General features: G+C 36.8%; 1 protein-coding gene across 2 annotated transcripts in view; it reads right to left on the bottom strand.

Moving 5' to 3' along the window:
* Positions 1–750: 750 nt before the first annotated feature.
* Positions 751–26,850, bottom strand: part of IPO8 (importin 8) — a 73,927-nt gene continuing 47,827 nt past the window's right edge. For both annotated transcript variants that reach the window (XM_030804618.1, XM_030804617.1), the window contains 8 exons: positions 24,931–25,056; positions 24,156–24,253; positions 21,113–21,208; positions 11,240–11,460; positions 8,736–8,941; positions 5,849–6,052; positions 3,664–3,780; positions 751–2,725 (listed from right to left, as the gene is read on the bottom strand). In XM_030804618.1, the coding sequence (XP_030660478.1) occupies positions 2,628–2,725; positions 3,664–3,780; positions 5,849–6,052; positions 8,736–8,941; positions 11,240–11,460; positions 21,113–21,208; positions 24,156–24,253; positions 24,931–25,056 (1,166 nt within the window). In that variant the 3' untranslated portion in view covers positions 751–2,627. The remainder of the gene's footprint in view (positions 2,726–3,663; positions 3,781–5,848; positions 6,053–8,735; positions 8,942–11,239; positions 11,461–21,112; positions 21,209–24,155; positions 24,254–24,930; positions 25,057–26,850) is intronic.

The following is a 26,850-nucleotide window of genomic DNA, read 5'->3' as shown; positions in this document are numbered from 1 at the left end:
ATTTTATAAATTTAGTGTAGCCTAAGTATACAGTTATATAAAGTCTACAGTAGTGTGCAGCTGCAGCAATGTCCTAAACATTCATGTTCAATCACCACTCACTCACTCAAAGCAGCTTTCAGTCCTGCAAGCTCCATTCATGCATCTTTATCTTTTATACCACATTTCTAGTGTACCTTTTGTGTTTAGATACATAATTACTTACCATTGTGTTACAATTGCCTGTAGTATTCAGTATAGTACAGTAACATGCTGTACAGGTTTGTAGTCAAGGAGCAATAGGCTATCCCATATAGCCTAGGTGTGTAGTAAGCTACACAATCTAGGTTTGTGTAAGTAGACTCTAGGATGCTCACACAATAACAAAATGCCCATGAAGCATTTCTAAGAACATACCCATTACCGTATTACCAGTCCAGTTTTGACTGGTAATAATTTGATAGTAGACCCATCAGAAAATCGCACCATTTTAGTGACCCCTTCCTTTCCTTTGAGGTCCTGCTGTGGTTGAGCGCCCTGTGCCTTTCCAGAGCTCCAACACTCTTTTGTGCGGACCTCCTAGTTCATGAGATGGGCTTTCACTCCCTACTTCTCCCCATGTATTAGCTGTTCCTGATAAGCCCTGGTTACCCTCCCAGACCTACAGTCCACCTTGCTTCAGGTCCCCAGATGTCAGGGAAACATACTGATGGGTTATTATCAACTGCTTAAAGCACCTCCACATTTCAGAAAACATTTCACACAGAAGAGTTCAGAATCCTGGGAATCAGTCCGCATTTTATTTTATAGTACATTCATATAAGTTCCTGCATTTCCAAGGTAACCAGGTCACATTCAGGTTAGCACTGCTGGTAACAAAATCATACAACTACCCTGGCTTCAAAAACAAGATAGGGTAATGCACATTAATACCTCTTTCCCTTTAATACTGCAGAAGACAATACATCACAAAATAAAATCTCAAAAATCACATGCCTTTTACAATCCAGTGTGAAGGCATATTATTTATGTTAAAATTAGACCATGTGGAACATGAGAATAAAGAGTTTGAAAGCTCTCTAAAATTTCTCCCAATGCCATCTTTCGCTTCTAACTGCCAGTTGGCACATTCAGCTTCAATGCCTTGGAAAGGGAGGGGCAGAGGAAAGCAGGGGGTCACTGAACTCCAAAACTCATGGTTTTTCAGGCTACTTCTATAGAGATTACTTAACCTAAAATTCTAAAGAGTTAATAGGCATGAGGGATGGTAATATAGGAAGCACCTGAAAAAAATTCCTCCAGTCACTGATGGGAAATTTAAGCTGTGAATTTTTGTGAATTTTCAATTTCACAGAAAGGAAAATCTGTCACATCCAGTAATATGTTAAGTTCTGAAGATACATTTTCATTTTGCTGAATAAAAACCCTATGACCCATGTTCTGGTCTTGAACCAGGTCAGAAAAACACTGTAATCTCCATCTGCAATATTTCCTATAGGCCACCTAAGAGTGCAGTTGCCCCAACCCTTGAAAAGTTTGAGAAGTCAAACTGAGCTATAATAAAGACACAAACAAATTAGGTAGGAGAAAATTCAAATAGGTGAGAAAGCAAGAAGTTAGATTTGTTTGGGTCTTTTTCCTAGATTAAAAAAATATATTATAAAATGCTTTGGACCCTAGTCCAACACAGCTGGAATGAAAAGTTATTTAAAATACAAGTCCCCATCCAGAAAGACAGTGTGCTTATGCAGCACCTTTCTCTTAGAAGTTCAATGTGCTTTAGGTATGATTATCAATTAATTGCATAATTACATTATTCAGAATATACTCAGACTTACTGTTAACTCCAGTGACTAAAGAGCCCCTGCCACTTGCTGCCAAGAAAATGAGTCCTGAACTTACCAGGTTAGGAGTGAAATTGATATGTGTATTTGTTGACCCCAAAAGAAATACCACCCCTTTTCAAGGCAGAAAATAATGAGAAGAGGGAGTAAGACATTTCTTTAAAAAGCCACAAAACATCTTATGAAAAACCAGAGCCAGTGCATATTTTATAATACAACCCCTGAAAAAAGCCCCCCAGCAGCAGGGTGAGCAGAGGGAGCAGTGAAGATTTTGAAACCAGAGTGACTTGCAGTAACTGCCTAACAATAAATTCACAGAGTAAAATGCAGAATAGTCGACATATAACCAAGGTTTATGTTGTATCTAGAAATATGTTTTATGCTTTAAAAAAAATTGCAATGCACTCCAAAAATTTTTTTTCTGATAATTCATGTACAACAGAAGGCACTGTTATCCGCATAAATCCATTGATTCTGCATGGCAAAAACCTGAGACGTGCAAGTCTATCCAATCCTCTAAAACAACCTTGGGCATTCAGCCTTTGGAACATATGGTTTGTCCTTTCCAGTCCAATGATTGTTTTTCTTTCATTTCATACTTACAGTAGCTGTTTAAAATATATATTTCAGGGTGACAAAGGTCAAAGGGGAAAGAGTAGATAAAAGTGCTGCCTAATGCCAGATGGTAACTGGTACAGCAGGAGGGCCCTAAAAGCAGCCCCCTCATTTCATCCCCTTGACCCTCACACTCCTTTTGTGAAATAAAATGCAGCGATGACATTTGGTCAGCTGATGTTCTTTCCTTCAGTTGTTGCTGGGCATAGTCCCAAAATTAAATGCGGAGAGGACTCCTTTGTTTTCAAAGGTGAAGCCTCCCTGTTGTTCAATCTTCTTCTTTGCCTCTAGCATTTTTCAAAAGAAAAGGGGAGAAGAAAAAAAAAAGAATGCTTAAGGTGACAAAGTTGGAGATGACTCAAAGGAGCCAGATTCTTTATATGCTTAGAACTGTGAAAGAATGTGACTGGTAGTATTAGTTATCCTGCCAAAGAATAACTAAGAATAACAGACCCATGTCAATAAGGTGGTATGTTCACTACCACTGGAAAATCTGCAAAAAACGAGTGAAAAGAAAACACGTCTCAGAGGTGGATTCTACTTCACTGTCTCTACTGCTGAAAGGGGGCCCAGACTTCTCACACCAGGAGGGCTGACTGAGAATCTGCACAGAACTGAAAATCTAAGTCCATGCAGAAGAATCAGCATTCTAAACTCTAGATGTCTAGTTTGCCATGTTTCCTACTGAAATTTTTTTGTAACTACAAAATCTTTTCCAATGACAATCTACAAGTAACTACAATAATCAACAAAGAATAATTCCTCCAGCTTAAAAACTGAAAATCAACAACAAGAAACAATGTCAAATAAAGCCCAACAATGAGAAACGGAGAGCATTCCATTTCCAGGAATACAAGCTCCTTGCAAGAATTCGTCAAGTCCCTTTGGCCCACGGTTGAAATGTTTAAGGGAGTGATCCAACTGATTAAGTCTCCCTTGGCAAGACTTATCCCAACCCTTACTTTGTACCTTTGCCTCCAACATAGGATAAGAATGTGAATGAGAACACCACTAGGAGATACATAGTAATGTGCAGGTTTCTGCAAAGCTAAAACATCATGAGTGATTAAAACAATCATACAATAATGACAATTCCTTATTATCTTAAAGGCTGAGTCTCTAACAATTTTAAAAACAGTGTTTAGGTGCCACCTGGCTCATCAAATAAGGCTGTCTGTTGGCACTCTGACACATGCACTCCACTCTGGAGGTTACTCTGGCTGACCTGCCACCGTCCGTCGGTGCTCTGCCAGTGTGTACACCTCCTGCAGTGCCGTCCTCTGATCCTCGCTGAGTGGTGCCATCAGCAGCTGGTACCAGGCAGCATCTCGACTCTGCACAGCTGTTGCATTTTGGGAGGAAAAGACAGGAGGGTACAGTGACTATTAATTTAGAGAACAAGTAGTAACATGATCAAATTACAAAGAAATTATCCCAGACAGTAAGAGACAAAGAGTACAGTACTACAACACACACAAGGTAATGAAACTTACGCCAACAAAGGATTATTTCTGAGTACCCACTTAGTACCCAGCTATGTGGGATATCAAAGGAAGGTTAGGACATTGCAAGTCTCTGGTCTGCCTAGTTCTCTGTCTCCTTTGCTGTCTTCTATGGATGTTCTCTAACATCCAGAACACCAGTACTCACTCGTTACCATTTTCCTCTGGAATTTTCACACTACCTGCAGCTTCTGCATTGCTACCACCCCAAGGACTCAAATCTGTACCTCTAGGAAAAACCTTCCCCTAAGCCTCCTGGACTGTTCCATTTGAATAGCTCATCTCAAACTCAACACAACTAAAACCAAATTTAACAATTTCCTCCCAAACCTTCTATCTCTCCATTTATCTCACCAGTTCTATTAGTCTCCCAGTCAACCACTGTACATCCTTAACATCCCTGAGCATGCCCTCTCCACACCCAAAGCTCTGCTTCTTTCTTAATGTCTTTCATCTATATGCTGCTTTCCATCAAATGTCACCCTCCCCATTCCAGGTCTCTATACATCTAAATTAATAAAGTGAACTTCCAACACTTGGCTCCCACATCTAGTTGTTTCCAGTTTTTTCTGCACATCATCCATCACCGGATAACTCCCCTGAAGTGAATTACCACATCTACAAGGTCACCGCCTCAGAACACAACTTTCAACACTATTCCAACGGGCAATGGGATGGACCACCTCAGTCCAGAATTCAAGGCCACTATAGCCCAGCCCAACTGTATTCCTTCACAGTCTTTAAGCAGTGGCCCCTACATGCTGGTTTAAAGTTGCTTGTCACTTGAGAAGCATCTTTAAAAGTACATCTCCTGAGCTCCTACTCAAGACCTAAGAGCTTCCTTGGTGATTATGACACACCCATGTCTGGAACTACACTCGGCCACATCCTCCATATTTCCATCTCCACGTTTATGCTGTTATGTTTCCCATGCTTTGGAATATAGTTTCCTGTGTTCTCTGCCTCCAATTCCTGTGAATTTCAATAAAAACATCTAGGTAGCTTTTTCTTCATTAATGCTATTTGTAGCGACACTAAAAAACACCAATATATTAAGCTAATATTGCCTTATTAGTAACAACATTTACATGTAAGGATGTTCATTTTAATAACCCTCATAATGGCAGAAACATTGGAAACAATCTTAAATGTCCCACAGTGGAACTAAATTACAATATAACTATGGAAATACTATCTAACCATAAAACAAATAATCTATATTAATGAGATTTAAAATAATTTATTTGATTAATAATTTTCTAAATATCCTCAATGGCTTGTTTTTATTCTGTAAATCTTCCATTTCCATTTTCTACTAGGTTACTGGTCTTACGCATTTGGGGATGGCCTCTGTACACTGTGTACATTACGCCTATTATGCGCATGTGGCAAATATTTTCTCCCCCGCAATCATTTATGAGTCCTGTAACTGTAATTATACTGTTCTTTGTTGTATAAAATTGGCAAATTACTTACAAAGTAAAAAGTCACTCTCTTATGGCAGCAATTTCATTCTAGGGATTGTGAATAACTAATAGGTTGTTAGCCACAATTGTTAAGCAACATATGCCTGAAACACTTCACTCTTTGCTATAAAAATGCTTGCCCATTTATGCCTAAAGGATGAACAATATACACAGATACTCCATATATTACTTTTGCAAGGATAACCTACAGGCTCACCCTGCTACTTCTCAGTGATGAAAGTTGCTAAGAGTGGGTGACAGGTGTTTCATTATTTTAATTTCTATCATTTCATGTATGTGTGTTTGGGGATTTCTATCATAAGAATAAACAATAAATTTTTTAAAAGAATCTAGACCAATCTTGGGCAAATATCAAAACGGGAAGAAATGAAGAAAGAGTTTAGGAAAAAAAAATCAGAAGATGTGGGGAGTAAAGACATACTTATCAGAGCTTGTGTAAAAAACTGATATTCATCCACACTATTGTCAAGGTCAAGTGGAGTACTGAACCCCTCAAGCGCGGTTTCTTCCAATACTTCTTCATCCCAATCATCATCTTCCTCCTCCTCATCTTCACCTCTTCCATTATTTGACTGCATTGCTTGAGCAGTTACATTTGTCTCCTCTTCATCACTTGAAATCTCCTCTGTGAACACATTAATTATTTAAAAGGAATCAAAACACATAAGGACAAAATATAAACCTTCACAACAAAAACCAAAGACTATAAAACTACACTCTGGAAAGGAAAAAATCTTCCACAAAATTTTAATAAAAATAAATCCTATCCCTGGTCTAAAGAGGAGAGTCAAAAAATAAAAATAAAAAATAAAATAAATAAACCTTATCTTTACTGCAGAGTTTGCTAAGTTGAGAATGTCCTTATCCTCCTCACTGAAAACAAGTTCCCTAAACCTGTTATCCAGATGAACATTACTACTGTTAGGCTATGCAAGTTCATTAATACAAGAATATTATTCAATTGCAGATTTCAAAATTAACTTTGTTTAAAAAAAAAAAGTGACTGTACAGTCAGTGCATGTGTTTTAAACAATGACTTCCTATTGAGAATTCAGTCCTCTTAATTAACTGAGTTGATTATAAACTGCTTAGAAATGCCCAAATGAGATCATTTCTGCTAGTAGAAACAGTAAAAATACAGATCCAGCCATCCCACTTCAGGATATATATCTAAAATATTTTAAATCAGTATGTAGAACAGATACCAGCAGCCCTGTGTTCATCGCAGCATTATTCAAAATAGCCAAGTTACAGAATCAACCTAAGTGTCCATCAACAACAGATGAATAAAGAAAATGTGGATTCTTTAAAATGAAACACTATTCAGCTTTTAAAAAGGTAATTCTGTCAATTCCAACAACATTGATGAACTTGGACATTATGATAAGTGAAATAAGCCAGGCACAGAAAGACACATACTGCCTGTTCTCACTTATACATAGAATCTAAAACAATCAAACTCATAGAAGTAGAGAGTAGAATGGTGGTTACCAGAGGCTGGAGGTGGTGGGAATGAGGGAATGTTGGTAAAAGGGTACAAAGTCTCAGGAAGAATTAGGTTTTTGTTTTGTTTTGGTATCTATTGTACAGCATGGTGAATAGAGTTAATAGTATATGTACATTTCAAAATTGGCAAGACTGTAAATTTCAAATGTTCCCACCATTAAAAAGGATATTTAAGGTGATGGATATATTAGTTTGATTTAATCATTCCATATTATATTCACAAATCATAACATCACTTTGTACTCCATAAATATATAATTTGCTAATTTATAATAAAAAGAAATAGCAAAAATGTAAAGAAAAATAGTTAGCTACATGTCGCTTGAAAAGTTAAAAACTTGAACTACATTATGTATCACCATGGATTCTGTATCTATTTTCAGTGTCAATCTGTTCCTAGCAGTTAGACTGTAACTGAAATACTGGAACAGGAAGGCAGTAAATGCGGAACAAAAATCAAGATAAGAGAGAAATCCTGGAGTAAACCCAAACCAGGTAATATTAACCTAAAACTAGTTCTATTACACACCATATTGAAGCAGGTAGATTGAACTAGGTAGTTTTAGGAATAAGGCACTTAACCATAGTTGGGACCAAATACACAAAAAAATGAATGGCAAATTATAACTATTAATACAAAAAGACTGAGAAATACCTCCACTAGTTAATCATTCCATACTTTAGTAGAAAGTATAAGAAAGTCTGGGATATTACTAGAAAATTTTCCCTCAAGCCATATAGTATAAGCCAATAAAGAGTTGCCAAAACAAGAAATTAGAGATCATAACATACTGGAAAAAATAAAAGAATTCTACAACTGTTGACACACAGTTAGCTAAAAACAAAACAAAACAAAACAAAAATCACACATGCAACACCTCTAATAAAGAAGCATTTCTTCAAAAGACCTATACAGATTTCAGAAAAACAAATTAGAAGCTGTATTTTGTGCTCGGGAGGGAAGAAAGGGTAGTTTATAATCCCTGGTATATGAACAAACTGGGATGATGCCAATTAAAAGTGTTTTAAATCTATACATGCTAAAATCACAGAATTTAGCATCAAAAATAGAGCTGTATGTTTACCAGGAAGAGTTCTGATTTTTCTCAGCTAACGAGGTATCTGTTTTTAACCAGGAGAGGAAAAACTCCACCTGGAATTGGAGAATGCTACTTCCTAGTCTCTAGCAAGTAGCTCCACAATCTCATCATTAAACAAAACAAAGGTCTAATATTCAACTCTAACAATCTTATTCCAATTCTCAAGTATATCCACTTCATTTATGTACTTTACTTTAATTTATATTTAAATCACAAATATCTCTCTCAAATATAATTTTTGATAATGAGTTATCTAAGAACCATTCCAAAAAAAAGAAAAAAAAGAAACTCTCTACTAATCTGTGGTACTAACACTTCGGCTCTTAATGTAATGATTCATTTAACTGATGGCTGCTGCCTTGATGAGGCTGTTGGCACAAACAAGAAAGTTAGATATTAGATTGCTAACTTATAGTCAAGACCATTTGATTGTTATAAATGTGTTTCTTGATGTGTAACAACATCTATTAGGCTCCATAAAAAAATCACTGAGTATATTAGGTGTCAGAAGGTGCACAAATCTAAATTTATATCACATGATACAATTAATAGCAAGTCAACCAAGCCCAAAATATTTGTTATATGTGCAGCAAGCCAAAGAATGTAAATCTGTTTAATGTCTCCATATAGACTAGTATTCAAATAAAATGCATACACAAATCAAAATCAATTGTAACATTCATTTCAATTAGAAGACTTTACCATTTTCTTCCATATCAGCTTTCTCTGCTTTTGAACGATCTTCCCGGTTTACCAGTTGTCTAGTAGCACAGACCTGCTTTAGGCCAAGGAAAAGGAAAAGAATTGAGGGAACAATCTGTCCCACCACAGCATCTACTGCAGGAGGTCGATTTTGCAATTCCAAAAGGATACTCAGTCCTATTATACACATCTTCCGGTCATGATGCCTGCAAATTTTGAAGAAAAAAAAATGTAGACATGAGAAGTGGAATAAAGAACAAATTCTGCAGAAACTACAAAATGAAATGTCCAAGGCATACTCTAAGGTTCATCTGTTGGTATCATACAGAGATATTCCCCGTTTTGTACTGTATGAAATCCTGTGTAAATCAAATTTTGTAAACCAATTATTTTCAAAGACCTACTGGGAGTCTGCAATTAACATGGTGAATCTTGCTGTAATATCAATTTATGATTAATATAAATGTTATATATGGGCCTCGGCATAAGGAGTTTTAATAAAGCAGAAATACCTATACTTGACAGCATAAAAGTCCTATACAATGGTGGGGGGGAATGAAGAGTTTCTTAGACTCTTCTTCTCGGCACACATAATCTACCCAAACCCTAAGAGGTGAAAGATGTTTCAAAAACTCAGCATCTAGTAAGATAGTAAGCTGAACTTAATGTAAGCAGTCTACTAAAGTCCTGTGCTATAAAATAGCATAAGAAAAATATAAGGACAAGAAAAATTTTATTCAGAAAGAAAAAAAGTTTGACCAGTAAACATCAGACATTTTTCTACTAAATGCTTCCTCTAAGTTGCTTAAAACTAAAAAATTAAGAATTAAAAGATTACATTGGCAAAACATTCTTAAAATTTTAAGTGTAAATAAAAAATTCACTTGCAGTGATTCCATGTGTTTAAAGTGAGAATAATATAACAAATCCAATAATGAATATTCTACAGGCTTCTGTTATTCTTCATTATTTGCATTCCTTGATTGATTCAAGTCACTAATGCCCAACTAGTACGCTGTAACAGAACTGTACTTGACCTGAGGACCTTCTCATCCATGCAGCCCCTAAATACATGCCACATGGATCACAGCAGAAAAGATGATTATCAAGCAGAGCTCGAAAGAATCCAAGGACGCACAACCCAAGGACTCCCAGTCTACACAATAGCAGGGAGGCTGCTTCCAGTGCTAATAAAAGACATAAGAGAAGCAACCGCTTAACTTTAAATGACCAAATCTCTACTCCCTAAATCTTTCTCAGAGACAACTTTAACAACAATTTCTTTGAAAGTATGTTCTTCCCTTCAAGGTTTTAATAACAAATCTCAATCAGGGATAAATTCCAGTGTCCTGCAAGTAGAAAAATTAGAACACGCATAGCAGCTTATAAATATGTTCCCCCATTCCTAACGCCCCATCCTAATCCAGGCCTCCATCTTCTCCTGCCTGTGGCAGCAGTGTCTTAACCACTGTGGGGAGTCTGTTCCTCTCAGGAAATTTTTCTAAATGATCTCTCACAAAACTTAAAAAGAATACTATTAATTTCCAGGTAGATATTAGATAGTGTTTTAAAACAAATTAGACAGCTAGCTCAATTTCTAGCACAACACAATCACTAATCCGTGTTGAGTGACCTGAGGTGCGCACATAACACTAGTTGGAATCTCACTCTTCCTATTTTTTTGAGATGGAGTCTCGCTCTGTCGCCCAGGCTGGAGTGCAGTGGCACGATCTCGGCTCACTGCAAGCTCCGCCTCCTGGGTTCACGCCATTCTCCTGCCTCAGCCTCCCGTGTAGCTGGGACTACAGGTGCCCACCATCACGCCCTGCTAGTTTTGTGTGTGTGTTTTTTTAGTAGAGACAGGGTTTCACCATGTTAGCCAGAATGGTCTCGATCTCCTGACCTCGTGATCCACCCGCCTCGGCTTCCCAAAGTGCTGGGATTACAGGCGGGAGCCACCGCACCCGGCCTCACTCTTCCTGTTTTTGAAAACTAGGAGAGTGCTTCACATAAAACCAAATTCTCCTACTGGGGCAGCACCTGGGCTACAAATAACAAGCCTTCTGACTCCACTTTTGAGAACAGGCATCCTTGAGATCTGCAAAGCGTTAACCATTCTGTGACATTACATTATATCTTTGCCAGAGGGGTACCATCCTTAGAAATCCGACTCCATTTAGAATGTTTTACCCACTGACACTTAATAATGGAACCCAGACAATTAATTCTTGTTGCCCAGAGATACAATGATACACTTGTGTTTAAAAAAAAAAAAAAAAAAAAAGGCAGGAAAGGGCTACATCAAATTTTCAGAGCCTGCATTCTTTCCACTAGATTACCCTGCTGAAATGCATTCTTAATCCTCTAAAAATTAAATATTAACAATACACTAAAAGTAATTCCTAAGACATGAAAATTATCTTTGTACATGCTATTATATGCAAATATTAAAAAGCAAACTTTCCAGAAACAGAAAAGCAGTGTAAAATCCAAAAGACACATACCCAAGAAAACAATCTGTATCATTCATCCATTGATTTATAAACTGTACAGTGATAGGTCCAGGGTTGTGAGGCAACTGAATTCGTTCTAAAGTGTGCAGCAGCAAATCAGGGTTGTAGTACAAGGCAGCAATTGCAACCTGAAGACACATAGTACGAAGCTCACTAGTTTTGACCCCTCGAGTTAATCTCTCCAAAACAAGTTGAACGAAGAGTGGAATGCACTAGAAGACAAGCAAAAGAGAGTCAACCACACAGATAGCCCAAGTAACTTTTATAGAAAGCTGAATATTGGCAGAGCATTCTCAATAAATAAGACAGTCTTAATGGCAATGAGACTTTTGACTAAATCATTTTAGAGGTATTTAAAAGATTTATATTATTATAAAAACCTAGAGAGACTAAATAGACAAAAACAAGTCCTATAGCAGTGCCACATAATCTCCTTCCTTCTTAAGTAAATTAAAGTCAGCTGAAGATTGTCCTGTAAGAGTCCACGCTTAAATAGTGTCAATAATCCCTATGTGGACACAGCCACTCGCACATCTAAGGTGAAATCACTGCATGTCATTTTCTTTGACAAATTAAATTGGAAATAAATAAATGGGACTGAAAATAATTATGATGTAATCAGATTGTTTTTGAGAAAGAAAATTCCTGTTGACATAAGATGAAAAAGGCTGAAGAAAAAATGGTGGAGCCTGAACATTAAAATAAAATCTGACTCCAATTCTAAGGTGCAATATTGATGAACTAATTTTACTAGAACTATTTCCCAATAGTTATTTTCAGTTAAAGGGGATAAGCTGAAATGATTTGTATAAAATAAAATCTGAGGTCTTACTATAAGCCCCCAGTTAAATTAAACTTTAAAAAAACAAGGTTTTGTGTAGAAATTTAAGAGTTATATTTATTATTTTCTTTTTAGTAGGCCAAATTGCATATATATTTGGGTCAGCAGACTATTAGTCTGGTTTAGGATAACATATTAAATCAAAATACATGATTTAATACACATACTTTTAAGACTATAAAGCTCTTTACAAAGATGAGATAACTAGTTTAACTCTACGTCTACTTATGCTGATACAACATATTCTGTGTTCTAATTTGAGATAACACATATAAGCTGTGTTAAAAATTATTACCAGGGTCAAATAATTAGTTGTGGATAAACGCAGCCACAAGAAAATATAAATTAAGTTTGAAAAGCTCTTTTTGAGATGTTTTAAAACTAAAGTTTCAAAATTACAGCTAGGTGGGAGATATAAGTTCTGGTGTTCTTTAGCACTATGGGATGACTATTAGTTAACAGTAATACATAGTTTCAAATAGCTAGAAGGAGGACATTGAATGTTCCCAACACAAAGAAGCCATAAATGTTTGAGACAATGGATATGCTAATTACCCTGATCAGATCACTACACATTGTATCAAAACATCACTATGGGTTCTATAAACATACAATTACGTCAATTTAAATAAATAGAAAATAAAGTTTCATTTTAACAAATATTTACTATTACACACAAACCCATAAGAACATAAAGGAATTGCGAAGTTTTAGAACTAGTAAAACTAAAAGAATTCCATTATATTAAAACAAAATCGATTATGGAAGCTGGTTGGACAACTACATAAATGCACAATTAGAGCACTGTGCAGCTGCAGAAGCAATGCGGAATATCTCTATATGCTACTATCAAGTGATCTGCAGGATATGTTACTTAGTGTAGAAGGCAGCACAGAAAATGTATAGTATGCTACTATTTACCTAAGAAGGCAAGGACAGAATATCTATTTTTCGTTTTTGTTTTGTTTTTTAATGAAAGGATGAACTAAAACGAGGGGAAGAAACGGAGAAGGAGAAGAAGGGTAGAGGGATAGGGTGGAAGCTGGACTTCTCTGAATATACCTTGTCTTATAAATTAGACCTTAGAACTGTTTCTATGGTTCACATATCTGTTACCAAAAAATTAAGCTATTTCTTTTTTTTTTTCTTTTTTGGAGACAGAGTCTTGCTCTGTCACCCAGGCTAGAGTGCAAATTAAGCTATTTCTAAAAATTAAGATAAATTGAAGTAAGTGAATCAACCAAATGAGGATTATTTTAATAACTTTAAAATTTAATTATTTGACTGTCTAGTGGATGAACATATCTTAGAGATAAAAAGAGCTACTAAAAAAACCAGCAGTAACCATTTCTTGGTAATAATGTTGGTATAATTAGTCTGAGACTAAATGTATCCATTAATGGGATAAAGCAAGCAAGTAATTAAGATGAGAACTAGAATTTTTGGTGCGGGAGACACAGAACAGAATCAAGTAGGTTAAGGATAAAGAATGTAGTCATGAATTTGAATTAGGAATATCTGTGTGTGGCCAGGCGTGGTGGTTCACGCCTGTAATTCCAGTACTTTGGGAGGCTGAGGTGGGAGGATCACCCGAGGTCAGGAGTTTGAGACCTGCCTGACCAACATGGTGAAACCCCTGTCTCTACTAAAAATACAAAAATTAGCCGGGCGTGGTGGCAGGCGCCTGTAATCCCAGCTACTCGGGAGGCTGAGGCAGGAGAATCACTTGAACCCAGGAGGCGGAGGCTCCAGTGATCCGAGATTGAGTCATTTGCACTCCACTCCAGCCTGGGGTACAAGAGCGAGAATTCATCTCAAAAAAAAAAAGAAATCTGTGCATATTAGAGTATTAGAGACATGAAGATGGAAATCATAGGTACGGGGACTCCAAAAGAGGTAAAGGAGAGAGTGGGGCAAGGGTTGAAAAATGATCTGTTGGGTACGGTGTTCACTATCTGGGCAACAGGTTCAATGGAAACCCAAACCTCAGCATCACACAATATATCCATGTAACAAACCTGCACATGTACCCCCCAAATCTAAAATTAAAAAAAGAATTATCTGTGTACATTAATGTTTTATTGACTAAAAAAAGCCAAACAACATATTTCTTGGCTCTATTTTGTAGAAACAATGACTAATCCAATATCAATGAATATATATATATAGCGATATATTAGATATATACATTAATATGCATTAGTATATATGTAGCTAATTATATATCAATTTATTAATATGATCTATAAATGGTATATGTTATATATACACGTATATACTATACATATATATATGTTTTAGATATATATGCCTAGCAATGAATATCCCTTGTGCCCAGCTTGTAGTCTTGAATACCATTTCCCAGGCTAGGACGAGACATCTATAAGATAAGCCTGGAATATCTAGTCATACCAAGACAGCAACAAAACTACCAAAGACTATTAGAATCAGGTTAAAAGGGCTCATAAGACAAATTCAAGAGGCTCCCATGGGACAAAAATGAAACTATGTATACTTAAAATACACTGAAACACATAGAGTAAATTTGGATCTATACATTCATAAGGATACTAAAAATTTTAAAAACCAAACAACGTAATAAAACATTTACTGATCATCTTTGGAGAATGCTAGGTAAGAAACTTATCTTGAATAATGGTAAATAAAGTGAAATACTCAAGCTGTTTCTCAGCGTAACCTGATAATTTATGAGAAAACATTTTTCTTTATAGGAATATTTCACCTAATAAAGAAGAAATGACAGAATTAGAAGATCACCATCAGCAACACTAACATCATGAGAGACCACCAGACATACTGTGCCTCCTAGTAAAATTACACACCATCACCCATGAAGTGCATGAGCCGAGATCGTGCCATTTGCACTCTAGCCTGGTGAGTCAAACCTGAATCCAAGACAACACTAAATGTAATCACTAATTTACAGGAAATTTAGAGGAATGGAATGCCAATCAATACAGTCCTTCAGCTGTCCTTGAGTGCACTGTAATGGTAACCTCACTAACAGTAGAGATCACCTTGTGTCCTTAACTTTCTGACACAAATTCTTGAATACTACTATGGTCTCGACATGGTTTGTCCTCCCAAAACTCATGTTGAAATTTGATCCCCAATGTGGCAGGTTTTGGGAGGTGGGGCCTAGTGGGAAGTGTTTGAGTTATGGTAGTGGTAGACCCCTTATGAATGCCTTGGGGCCATTCTCCTGTTGTGATGTAATGAGTGACTTCTCACTATCATTCTGGCACAACTGAATTACTTTTTGTGGGAATGAACTAGTTCCCATGAGAGTAGGTTGTTATAAAGCAAGGACACCCCTGGGTTTTGCCCCTTCGCATATATCCACTTCCCCTTTGACCTTCCACCACGTTGTGGTACAGCACAGGCCATAGCTTGCCAGCTTCTGGCATACAGAATGGATTCTAAAGTCTTTGGCATGGATTTATTCTATAGTCTTCTGAACCTCTCCCCAACCTATGTTTCCATTATTAAAGCCTATATATCAGAACCCTCCAAAATCCAGTCAACAGAACTAAATACTTCTTTAGCCCCACTCATGTCTTGTGCTTTACTACCTTCTTATTTTGTTAACATCATAATTATTTTTCACCTCCACTATATCACCTAAAAAGTACATAATAACAAAAGGGGGAAGAGCCTTCAAAGATACCTGTCAGGGACAGGTGGTAGTTCACATCTGTAATCCCAGAACTTTGGGAAGCTGAGGCGGGAGGATCACTTGAAGCCAGGAGTTAGAGAGCGGCCAAAACCACAGAGTGAGACCTCATCTCTACAAAAAATTTGAAAATGAGCTGGGCATGGTGGCATATGCCTGTAGTCAGTCCCAGCTACTCAGGCGGTAAGATGGGAGGATCACCTGGGCCCAGGAATTTGAGGTTACAGTGAGATACGACTGCACCATTGCACTCCAGCCTACGCAACAGAGAGAGATCCAATCTCCATTAAAAAAAAAAAAGTTTTTTAAATAAATATCAGTAAAACTTTATGATTTTTTAGAAAGGTCATAATTTTTTTTGTCACTAATACCCCAATAAAGCTTGGGGGTAGGCAGAAGTCATTCTCAAAAATAATGAAGATTTTGGTGGTAAGTAAACAAAAGGAAGCTCTACTGAGAGCAAAAAGATGGGCCAGCAGTTCACCAGAGATGGCCAAGGAAGGAGACAGGCAAAGCAAGTCCCCTCAGGTCCAAACAAACCTCAAAGATGAATTTTGCTTTTTGGGTTTTTTTTTTTGGAGACAGAGGAATTTTGCTTGTCACGCAGGCTGGAGTGCAATGGCACGATCTCGGCTCACTGCAACCTCTGCCTCTGGGTTCAAGCAATTCTCCTGACTCAGCCTCCCAAGTAGCTGGGATTACAGGCGCATGCCACCATGCCCAGGTGATTTTTGTATTTTTAGTAGAGACAGGGTTTCACCATGTTGGCCAGGCTGGTTTCAAACTCCTAACCTCAAGTGATCCACCTGCCTCAGCCTCCCAAAGTGCTGGGATTACAGGCGTGAGCCACTGGGCCCCGCCACAAAGATGAACTTTGAAAACAGCAAATCGGCCATCATAATGCTTAAAGAATAAAATAAACTACTGTTAAAGAAAGCTATGAGACAGTATCTCAAAGATAAAATTACAGTAAAGATACAGGCATTGTAAAAGAGAACAAGGCCAGGTGCGGTGGCTCACGCCTGTAATCCCAGCACTTTGGGAGGCTGAGGCAGGTGATCACCTGAGGTCAGGAGTTCGAGATCAGCCTGGCCAACATGGCAAAACCCCATCTCTACTAAAAAAACAAAAATTAGCTGGGTGTGGTGGCGCACACCTGTAATACCAGCTACTTGGGAGGTTGAAGCTCGAGAATCACTTGAACCCAGGAGGCGGAGGTTGCAGTAAGCCAAGATTGCGCCACTGCACTCCAGCCTGGGTGACAGAGCAAGACCTTATCTCAAAAAAAAAAAAAAAAATTCTGGGCCGGGCGCGGTGGCTCACACCTGTAATCCCAGCACTTTGAGAGGCTGAGGCGGGTGGATCACGAGGTCAGGAGATCGAGACCATCCTGGCTAACACAGTGAAACCCCGTCTCTACTAAAAATACAAAAAATTAGCTGGGCAAGGTGGCGGGCACCTGTAGTCCCAGCTACTCGGGAGGCTGAGGCAGGAGAATGGCGTGAACCCCGGGGGGCGGAGCCTGCAGTAAGCCGAGATCGCGCCACTGCACTCCAGCCTGGGCGACAGCGAGACTCTGTCTCAAGAAAAAAAAAAAATTCTGGACTTAAGAAGTGTAAGCAAACATCTCAAATCAATAATCTAACCTGTTACTTTAAAACACTGGAAAAAGAACAACTAACGAAAAGCAAGCAGATGGGAAAAAGTAAGGATTAGAGTGGAAACTAATAAAATGGAAAAAAGAAAAATAGAGAACAAAACCAAAAGTTCGCTCTTTGAAAAAATCAAAATTGATAAACTTTTAGTCAACTAAGAAAAAAAAGAGAGAAGACTCTAATTACTAAACCCAGGAACAAAACAGCGTCATTACTATGGAGCCTACAGAAACAAAAAGACATAAGGAAATACTATGAACCACACGCAATGAATTAGATAAATTACGTTGAAAAATTCCAAGATGCAAACTACTGAAGTGAATTTAAAAAGAAATGTAAACTACGAATAGATCTATAACAAATAAAGAGACTGAATTGGCCATTTAAAACTACTCACCAAAAACAAAACAAAACAAAACACAGATAAAAATAGGCCCAGATAGTTTCACTGCTCAATTCTACCAAACATTTAAAAAAGAAGAGCAATTCTTCACAACTCTTTGCACAGAGAAAGGATGAATGCTTCCCAGCTCATTCAATGAGTCCAACAATACTCTGATACCAAAGCCAGATAAAAAACATCACAAGAAAGTTAGAGATCAATATATATTATGCACATAGACACAAAAATACTTTTTAAAAACTACCAGGAAATTTAATCTAGAAATATATACAGAGATCATATTTGATAAGTGTGATTTATACCAGGAATGCAAGTTTGATTTAAAATCTGAAAATCAATTAATGCAATACATCTCTATTCTAAAAAGACAAAAACCACATGATCATCTCAACAGATGCAGAAAAAAGCATTCAGCAAAATTCAACAAGTTAAATGATAAAAGCAACAAGTTAGCAACAGTCAAGAACTGAGCCTGACAAAAGGGCATACATGAAAAGCCCACAGGTAACATCAGACTTAATGGTGAAAGACGGAATGTGTTCCCTCCTAAGACCAGGAACAAGATGAGATGTCTCTTTTCATCATAGCTATTCAATATTGCACTCCAGCTTCTAGCCAGGGCAATTAGTCGAGAAAAATAAGAGGCACCCAAACTGGAAAGGTAAAACTCTTACTTGTAGATAATATGATCCTGTTTACAGAAAATCCTAAAGAATCCACTAAACCACCATTAAAACTAATAAATCAGTTCAGCAGGGTTGCAGGATACAAGATAAACATGCAAAAACAATTATATTTCTATACACTGGCAACAAACCTGAAAATAAAACAACTCCATTTACAATAGCGTCAAAAAGAAAATATATAAAAATATTTTAGGAATAGAATTGAAAACCTTATACTCTGATAACAACCAAACATTGTTGAAAGAAATTAAAGAAAACCTAAATAAAAGACAGTCACCCCATGTTCAGGGATTGAAAGACTATTTTTAAAACAGAAATACTTCTCAAACTAATCTACAGATTCAGCACAACGCCTGTTACAATCCCAGCTGGCTAATTTACTGAAATTGACAAACGGATCCTAAAACTCGTATGAAAATTTAACGGACCCTGACTAGCTAAAACAATCTCACAAAAGAATGCAGTTACAGGACTCAAACCTCCTGACTTCAAAACTTACTACAAAGCTAAAGTAATAAAGACAATGCAGTACTGGAATAAGAACAGATAAGTACATAAATCAAGTAGACTGAGTCCAGAAAAAACCCTCACATTATAGTCAACTGATTTGACAAGAATGCCAAAACAATTCAATGGGGAAAAAATAGTCTTTTCCACAAATGGTGTTGAAGCAACTTCATAACTACATGCAAAAGAATTAAAATGCAGACCCCCTCCTCACACTATGTACAAAAATTAACTCAAAATAGATCAAGACCTAAATATAAGAAAAAAACTATAAAACTCTTAGAACAAAAGAGGATAAATCTTCATGACACTGGAGCTAGCAATGTTTCTTAAATATGACAACAGCCGGGCACAGTGGCTCATACCTGTAGTCCCAGGACTTTTCTACAAAAATTAGCCAGGTGTAGTAGCACGTGCCTGCAGTCCCAGCTACTCAGGAGGCTGAGGTGGGAGGATTTGGAGGTCAAGGCTGCAGTGAGCCAAGATTGTGCCACTGCACTCCAGCCCAGGTGACAGAATGAGACCCTGTCTCCAAAAAGAAAAAAAAGAAAAAAAAGACACCAACCACAAGCAATTAAAAAAAAAAAAAAAATTAATGGACATCATCAAAATTAAAAACATTTGTGCTTCAAAGGACACCATCAAGACAAACTGGGAGAAAATTTTGCAAATGATACCAGATAACAGGCTTCAATGTAGAATATATAATGAACTCCAACAACTCAATAAATAGACAAATAATTACAAATGAGCAAATGATCCGATTTTTAGACATTTCTCCAAAAAAAGATATACAAAAGGCTAATCAGTACATGAAACATGCTCAAGATCATTAGCCATCATAAAAATGCAAATAAAAACCATAGTGAGACACTACTTCACAAATGAAATAAGCGCTGGCAAAAACACAAAGAAATTGGAACCCTCTATCATTGCTGTAGGAATGGAAAATGGTGCAGCTGCTTTAAAAACAGTTTGACAGTCCCGCAAATGATTAAACACAGAATGACCATATTCCACTCCTAGGAAATGAAAACATATTCACACAAAAATTTGTACACAAAAGTTCCTAACAGCATTATTCATAACAGCCAAAAAGTAAAAATAACCCAAATGACCAACAACTGATGAATGGATAAAATGTGATTTAACCATACAATGAAATATTATTTGGCATTAAAAGAAATAAAGTACCAATACACACTACCACACAGATGAACCTTGAAAACCTATGACAAGTGAAAGAAGCCAGTCACAAAGGACCACATATAAGATGATTCCATTTACATCAAATGCCCAGAATAAGCAAATCTATAGAGACAAAGTCACAGTGGTTGCCCAGAGCTTGGGGCGAGTGACTGTTAATGAGTTTTTTGGGAAAGCGGTGATGAAATGTTCTAAAATTGTGCTAACAATTGCACAATTCTGTGAATACATTAAAAACCATGTACGCATACACTTTAAATGGATGAAATGTATGGAACGTGAATTATATCTCAAAACTATTATAAGAAATACATAAAGCAAAACTTATAGAAAAGAAAAATTCAATTTTACTTGAAAATTTCAACATTTTTCTTAGTTATTGAACATACCACAATAGTATCAAAAATTGCATTAATCTTGTTGAAACAAAGATTAAAAATTTATAACTTATGAAAAATATAAAGTATAAAATTTAGCCTTTTAAAATGGTCAAGAAATATTTTTTTCTATAGTACCTTAATTTCTGGTTAGAAAAGGTACCTAGGAGTATTTAAATAGGATACACAAAAACAAAGGGAACATGAAATCTCTGAGACGCCAGCTGAGTAGAATTTACACATTTCCTTCATTATTTTTTTGATAGTCCCTTAACATTATTACATATTTTTCTGTGCATACCTTTTTCAGCTACAATGCAAGGTACAGTTTCCAAACTACCTGGCTCTTTTTGTCAATTAAACAGGATTTGCACCAGAAAGCACAATCTACAGGCTGTCCTTTCCATTTTTCATCATAATATAAATGAAAAGTCAAGCAGGCATGTAAACTTCAAATGTAACCGTCAAGTAAGGCACTTTCCAGACATACATTACCTGATCAATTCCCCTTCCTTTGCACTGAAGAATGATGACTTCCAGAAGTTTAGCTGCATGACATTCTGCATCTTCTCCTGCATCTCCACATAGTACCTGCAGTAATTACAATTTAGCTCAGCAAAAAGTGGCACTGCATAGAGGTTAATCAAGTCCACATGCACAAATGTCCCATATAAATTCAGCCATAGGAACCACAGCTTTGCTTGCTGTGCAAGTTTACCTCACCAACCCAAAGAAAAATGGTCAAAATAAATTCCATCTATCATCTCATTTCTTATAAGGAGCAATAATTCACTTATTTGACTTTGGATTAATAAAGTAGACTATATGAGCTAATTTTCCAGATAAATGAAGCTTCCCTTTAAAGGCACCAAAACTACAAAATGAAATCAAAACCAAAACAAAATAATCTTCTTATTAAACAAACTATTTTTCTGTTCCTTTTGAATCCTGGTCCCTATGAACCCATTTTTTTCATAACCACCATAATTTCATATTACATAGCTTTCAATTCTCCAACATGAACTTAATAATTAGGAATATTTTTCATGGACACTGTAACCATTTATAACTATACAATATGACAGTAGGTGAATATAACAAAGTTATCAGACAGTTCCCCTATTATTAATTCTGTATTTTCACTATTATAAACAATTCCACAATGTACATGTTCATACATAAAATGTGGAATATGACTGCCTTATAATAAGATTCCCAAAAATGTTCCTAGAACATGCCTATATTAAAAATTGTTTAAGGTAAAAAGAATAAATTAATAATTCAAATATAAGACATAAGAAAGAGAATAGACTTAAAGAAATAAGGGTGGGCCAGAAATTTAAAATACAGACAAAAAGAGGTAACAGAGAGAACCAAAAGCAAATTCATTGAAAAAAAAGACTTAATGAAGTAAGCAGCTTTTATATGTTATTTTTAAGTAGAAAAAAAAGCAAAACATTAAAAATACTAGGAAAGAGACATATACAGACAAAAGACAGATTAGAAATAAGACTATAAAGAACACTATATTCTTTACATTTAAAAACTCAGATTAGATGATTTTCTAGAAAAATAAAATTTAAGAAAAATAAATTAAGAAATTCCAGATAATTCTGACAGATTTAACATTCCCGTTTAATTTCATTCTCTCCCAAAATGCTATCAAAATGACAATAAAGAGATTTTAAAGATGTACACATACAAAGACAGAAAAAAGTAGAGATAACAGCAATAGACATTTTGGAAGCTGGAAAGTAGTGAGCTGAATGATAAGCAGATATCAGGCAAAGCCAAGAGTCAACTGTATTTACATAAATTTAAAATGCTATCTCTAGGACGGTATATCACAGTCTAGCTTCTAAATGTGAACGGACTCTGGAACCAGGCTGCTTATGTTAAAACCGCAGCTCTTCCACTTATTAGCTGTGTTTTTAGAAAAGTTACTTAACCTCTTTGACTGTCCCCATCTATAAAATGGGAATAAAAGAACCTACTTCATGGGGTCGTATGATACAGAAAGAAAAATAATTACTCCCTTTTCTCAAAATTGCATTTACTTGGGGACCGTTTGTTTTGGTTTGCCAAAAGGAAAGAAAACAAAAATGTATCTTGTAATTTTTTAAATGGCTCTGGAGTCAGATTAGTTTCAAATCTGGCTCCAACACATAGTAGCTATGTGATTACAACTATTTCCTAACTTCAGGCACAGTGCAAGAAATTATGTCTTAGTTTCCTTTTGATACAAATGTGATACCTTCCTCATACTGTCATAAAGGTTAATATTATAGAAAGTGCTTAGAAAATGGCTGGTATACAATAAGAATTCAACAAATATTAGCTAGTATTAAAACTAGTATTTCATATTTGTAAAAGAATATGAAATATATTATAACTACTTGATAAGGAAATCATTGTGAATATCAATTTTACTATATCTGTAAATATACAAGGAAGCTGTGAATTACTAATGGAATACACAGAACTGTTTTACTTGTTTTCTTTCCCTCTTTCTCTATCAGCTACCTCTCTAACAGGGAAAACTGAAGACTGCCCGGTGATTATGATTTAACAACATGGGTTATCCACAGAGGTAAATGAATCATTACAACTCACAGTTCAGCCCCTTCATTTTATGCCTGAAGCAGCTTACTGACTTCCCAAAATTTCCCTGACTCTTTAGAACTGAACTGAGACCTAGACCTAAACCAGAACTACTGATTATCAGTGCAGAGCTCTTACCAGATTTTGGGTACACCCCTTCTAGTGAGGAAAACAAAAGTGTGTTGGGGGGGTTGTACACTAGCTATTTCACTCCCAGCTCTACGGCCAAACTTTTTGGTTTCTGGTTATTTGAGCTTTATAAAATCTGCCTGCCAGCTTTATGCAATATAGTTTCAGTTTCATATTTATGTGTGTGTGTGTGTGTGTGTGTATTTACTTATTTATTTACCTAGGAGAAGGAGAAGAAAAACGTTATTTAGCCAAAGATCCCAAAAGATAACCAATAGTGGGCCAAATCTATCTTGTGGCAAAGACAATATGGTAGACAATCATGTTTGTGTATAAGGATAACAGTAGCCACTATGTAGATTATAGATTATAGATTATCTTGTTAAATGATGCTTTTCCAACTATTATAATTTTTACCTTATGCTGTTTATGCTCAAATTACCTCCATCTAGTGACTTCCAATATATACATTACATGAAAAAATAAAAAAGATCATTCCATTTGTCACTGATTAACAAAACGTGTGGTAAATTTTCCTAGCACTTTAATCAAGTAGAAAATTCATGTCCAAAAGAAAAAACAAAAAGTAAAAAGTACAGATATAGAAGTGGCAAACATTCATAAGCACGACACACAATATGAAACTTTCAAATCCCAAAGATCCTTTTGAAAATACAAATGAAAAAATATATGTTGATGAAGATAATGCAGAACTAAATGTGTAAGAAACAAACTGAAAAAGTATCCTGAAGCAAAACGGGCAAACATTAGTAAGAACCACTGAAACAATAGATTAGGACATGCTTACCTTCCTACACATTGTAAAAAGAATTTCTAAATGTTTTGGATTTGATAGTAAGGTATCTGTATCTATTGTCACATAATTATGCAGGAGAGGCATCATGTCTGAAAAAAAATCAAAATCCCAATGAGACTTGAGTGTCAGGAATAGAAATAAATTATTCCCACTGAAATCATATTTCTGTAGCACCCACACATTAGTATATTCCCATGCAACCACAAAAGGCTAGAAATGAAAGGAATAAGTCTGATGTGTATTTATAGATGGAGAAAATGTGGAGCAGAAAGACTAAGATGCTCATCATTTATGCAGTAATTGTGCTGAATTTTTTCCCTTTCTCCACTGCACACTCATCCCTATCTGACATATTTTATATTTTCTGGCTCATTTGTCTGAGTGATTCCCTACCCTCCCATCATCCCCATTAGAATGTAAGCTTCAAAAGGGCAAAGCCTGTTTATTTTGCTCACTGCTGGATTGCTGAGATTAGAACAGGGCTTGGAATATAGTTGGTGTCCATAAGATACTTATTAAATTAACATTTGGATATATGTTCTGGTCATAAACAAACTTAAGACTCAATAAGAAATACAGCCTACCTCCTCTGCCTATATACCTAGGGCTGAAAAACACTGCTACAATAGCCCCAGCTTTTATGTGACCGGGAAATAAAAACATTTTCTAATCAATATTGGAATCATATGTGTTTTTATTTCAGGTGTCGACAGGAAGTAACATCTAGACACAGAAAAGCAAAAATTTTATATGGTCAAAGCCATACCTGTAAAGTATTCAAAGCAATCCTGCTGAAACACTTCATATAGTATACCTAGAAGCTGCCACATTTGAGAGGAAATACTGTGGCAGGTTAAGCTGTATGCCAGGGAAAGAATTTCTTCATAGAATTCTAGAAGAAAGAAAATCTCTAGTTAGAATGCTAGGAAATAGCAAAAGTTAAAACAAAGACCACACACAGAGGAGGGTTTAGACTACCTACGCACACAGAGTCCTCCTCTATCCAATGTACTCATAAGCCTCCTTTTCTCAGTATTTGTATCTTCGGCTATATATCTGCCCCCTTCCATTTCTTACCAAGACCTGCCCCTCTGTTCAATAAGGCAAGGCAAAAATTTGTTTTCACTAAACTTTCTTATACTATTGAAAAAACAAAGTTTTTTCTATTTTATAATCTATATTTATAAAACTGTATTAGAAATAGATACAAGAAGGAATAGATTATCACTCCTCATTTATGTCGAGGATTTAAAATGCACAAATAATAATATTCTTTGGACAGCTTAATTATATCAGACTAAAGTATCTACCTATCTCAAATTTATACTTTTACTAACAACTATATACTAGGCAGTATTTTGTCAATTTACATAACTTGTAAAACATACAGTATTCTTCAAGTTAATCAAGACAATAAGACCCACTATAAAGTAGAAGAGTTCGAAGGAAATGTTCTTATACTCACAAATATCATTATCCTCCATCAAAAGTAAATTATAGCTACACGTACAGCCAGGAAACACAAATCTCAACAAAAATTTCAAATAGTTGCTACCATACCACTGAGCAAAGAAGTCTCACTTGAAAGGTTTTTCCTCTTATAAAAACTAGTGTTCACCCTGGAAACTTGATTAAAGTTTCTCTAACATTACTTAAAACTTAGGGGTGGAGCCAAGATGGCCGAATAGGAACAGCTCTGGTCTACAGCTCCCAGCCTGATCGACGCAGAAGACAGGTGATTTCTGCATTTTCATCTGAGGTACCGGGTTCATCTAACTAGGGAGTGAGAAACAGTGGGTGCAGGACAGTCGGTGCAGCGCACCCTGTGTGAGCCGAAGCAGGGCGAGGCATTGCCTCACTTGGGAAGCGCAGGGGTCAGGGAGTTCCCTTTCCTAGTCAAAGAAAGGGGTGACAGATGGCACCTGGAAAATCAGGTCACTCCCACCCTAATACGGTGCTTTTCCAACGGGCTTGGAAAACGGCACACCAGGAGATTGTGTCCCGCACCTGGCTGGGAGGGTCCTACGCCCACGGAGTCTCACTGATTGCTAGCACAGCAGTCTGAGATCAAACTGCAAGGTGGCAGCGAGGCTGGGGGAGGGGCGCCCGCCATTGCCCAGGCTTGCTTAGGTAAACAAAGCAGCCAGGAAGCTCGAACTGGGTGGAGCCCACCTCAGCTCAAGGAGGCCTGCCTGCCTCTGTAGGCTCCACCTCTGGGGGCAGGGCACAGACAAACAAAAAGTCAGCCCTAATCTCTGCAGACTTAAATGTCACTGTCTGACAGCTATGAAGAGAGTAGTGGTTCTCCTAGCACGCAGCTGGACATCTGAGAATGGGCAGACTGCCTCCTAAAGTGGGACCCTGACCCCCGCGGAGCCTAACTGGGAGGCACCCCCCAGTAGGGACAGACTGACACCTCACTCGGCCGGGTACTCCTCTGAAACAAAACTTCCAGAGGAACGATCAGACAGCTGAATTTGCGGTTCACAAAAATCCGCTCTTCTGCAGCCACCTCTGCTGACACCCAGTCAAACAGGGTCTGGAGTGGACCTCTAGCAAACTCCAATAGACCTGCAGCTGAGGGTCCTGTCTGTTAGAAGGAAAACTAACAAACAGAAAGGACACCCACACCAAAAAGCCATCTGTACATCACCACCATCAAAGACTAAAAGTAGAAAAAACTACA

Source organism: Nomascus leucogenys, chromosome 23 (assembly GCF_006542625.1).
Source record: "Nomascus leucogenys isolate Asia chromosome 23, Asia_NLE_v1, whole genome shotgun sequence".
Lineage (NCBI taxonomy): Eukaryota > Metazoa > Chordata > Mammalia > Primates > Hylobatidae > Nomascus > Nomascus leucogenys.
This window is presented reverse-complemented; position numbering and strand designations above follow the sequence as displayed.